The sequence below is a fragment of the Mesitornis unicolor genome, unplaced genomic scaffold (assembly GCF_000695765.1).
Source record: "Mesitornis unicolor isolate BGI_N332 unplaced genomic scaffold, ASM69576v1 scaffold18936, whole genome shotgun sequence".
NCBI lineage: Eukaryota > Metazoa > Chordata > Aves > Mesitornithiformes > Mesitornithidae > Mesitornis > Mesitornis unicolor.
In genome coordinates, this window is record NW_010190693.1 from 83,553 (window position 1) to 85,503 (window position 1,951).

At 45.5% G+C, this 1,951-nt stretch overlaps 1 protein-coding gene across 1 annotated transcript in view; it reads right to left on the reverse strand.

Annotated features, from left to right (window-relative positions):
- LOC104542248 (prolyl-tRNA synthetase associated domain-containing protein 1-like) overlaps positions 1-85 on the reverse strand; it is a 1,385-nt gene extending 1,300 nt beyond the window's left edge. The window contains exon 1 of the mRNA XM_010186487.1: positions 3-85. Within this exon, the coding sequence (XP_010184789.1) occupies positions 3-85 (83 nt within the window). The remainder of the gene's footprint in view (positions 1-2) is intronic.
- Positions 86-1,951: the final 1,866 nt, after the last annotated feature.

Below are 1,951 nucleotides of genomic sequence, written 5' to 3' on the forward strand. Positions count from 1 at the left end.
GGGGGTGCTCGGCGGTGACCGTAGCGATGCCCAAGTCCCGCAGCCGCTGTGCCAGCGCCTCCCGCACCTCCGGCCCCGCCGCCATCGCCGTCCTGCTTTTTGCCGGGGCCGGGCAGGAGGGGCCGCCACCGCCCCTTCCGTCGGGCAGCGCCCTGCGAGCGGCGGCTTCCGCGGCGTCAAAATGGCGCCTGTCGCGGCTAACTTCTTTTTTCCCCCCGTTTTTTGGTAAATTTTCAATAAATTAGCATTCTTGTCCATCAGGTTGAACTGAAAGCAGACGATCTTGCCGTAAAACCAAGCACTGGAACGGGATGCCCAGAGAGGCTCTGAAGCATACATCTGTGGAGATAACCCAAAACCCAAAGGAACACCATCCCAGGCCGTCAGCTCCCTCTGATCCTGCTTGAGCCTGGGACTGAGACCGTCTCCAGAGGTACCTTACCACCTCACCGGTTCTGTGGTCCTGCGACACCTGGGACCCGAGCTTGCCATCTTCTCAGGGGCAGAAACATCTGGCTGTCCCTCCCGTCCTACAGCTCTGCTGTCCTCCTGCCGCCGTCCTTCAGCCTCCCCTTGCTGGAGAACATTCTCCATAACACTTCTCTGTATGATTTCCCTGTACCTCCTGTCCCTCACAGTTCAATAGATTTCATGTTTCTTCAAACAATCCATCTCCTTCCTTGCCAAATAGTGACATTAAAACAATAAATTGCTTTGACATATACCAGGTTTGCACATCTAATGTGAACTAGATTTAAATATTGGTTTCAAAACAGGTATTTGTCCCAAAAATATGCCAATAAAATAAATTGCCTATTGTAATTTCACATGCTAGCTTGTTGCCTATGTACGGTTTTGCTGCTAAATAAGGAAGTTAAGAAAAAATCAAAGCTAGAACAATTAAAATATGGTAAACGAATGATACACACTAAAAATGAGAACTGCCTAATCAAACGGTTTTTTTAAAGGCAACCAATAATAATCAAGAATTGCAGCTAATGGACAAACTCAAGCATTAATGGCCACATAGTGAAGTGGAAAATATTTCTACAACCCAAACCATCGTCCTGACCTATGACATCAGAAATTACTTGTTTTCAGTTTGTCCTTCAGAAAAACAGGCAACCTATAATAAAACTTTAAAACAGTACAAATCTGTGGTTAAGAGACATGTGGATAAATTATGATCCCACGCCAATTCCCAGAGCCTTACAGCAGCACATTGATTCCAGGAAAAGCTGGAAAATAAGTTCACTCTCTAAGACTCCTCTTTGAGTTTTAGAAAGCAGGTATTCTTTATTGCACGCGGGGAGTCCCCAGGATCATTCCTTGGGAGGACTGCCATTTTTCGTTACAAAGTGATTGTTTATATGCTACCTAGTTATACATATTCATGAGATATCTGAGAAATCATTAATACAAAGCGGGGATTCCTCCAAAAATCATTAGCATACAACCCCTCCTATCTGCGCACGCGCCCTACGACCCTCTGGTGGTCTTCGGGGGGTCGTGGGGAGGAAGGCCTATAGTCTTCATCGCTGTAAACTTTTCACCTTTCTCCCAGAAGCAGATGTATTTTGTAACTTATTCTGCTAACTGGGCATTATCAGCACTATTTCTCTAAACATCTTTGGCTATACAAACACAGGACACCTGGATGTTCCTAGATAGGATTAGGACAAAGGGGTTTCTGTTCAATGGGGGGATACCATTCATCTTCACAGAATGTGCTCTGGCCTTCTGCTTATCTGTGAGATTGCTGAGTCTGCAACTGAGCTTCACAAAGGTCCTACAAGCAGCAATGTTAACCCTTTTCGCAACATAGAAACATTTCTAGGCAGCATCCAACAGAAGATCAACTCAGAAAGCAGATTTGCAGTAAACTCTGGCAAGTGTTTTGCATGCTAAATTTATCTTTCAAATAAAGCATTTTTCAGGTCAATCCCAGACT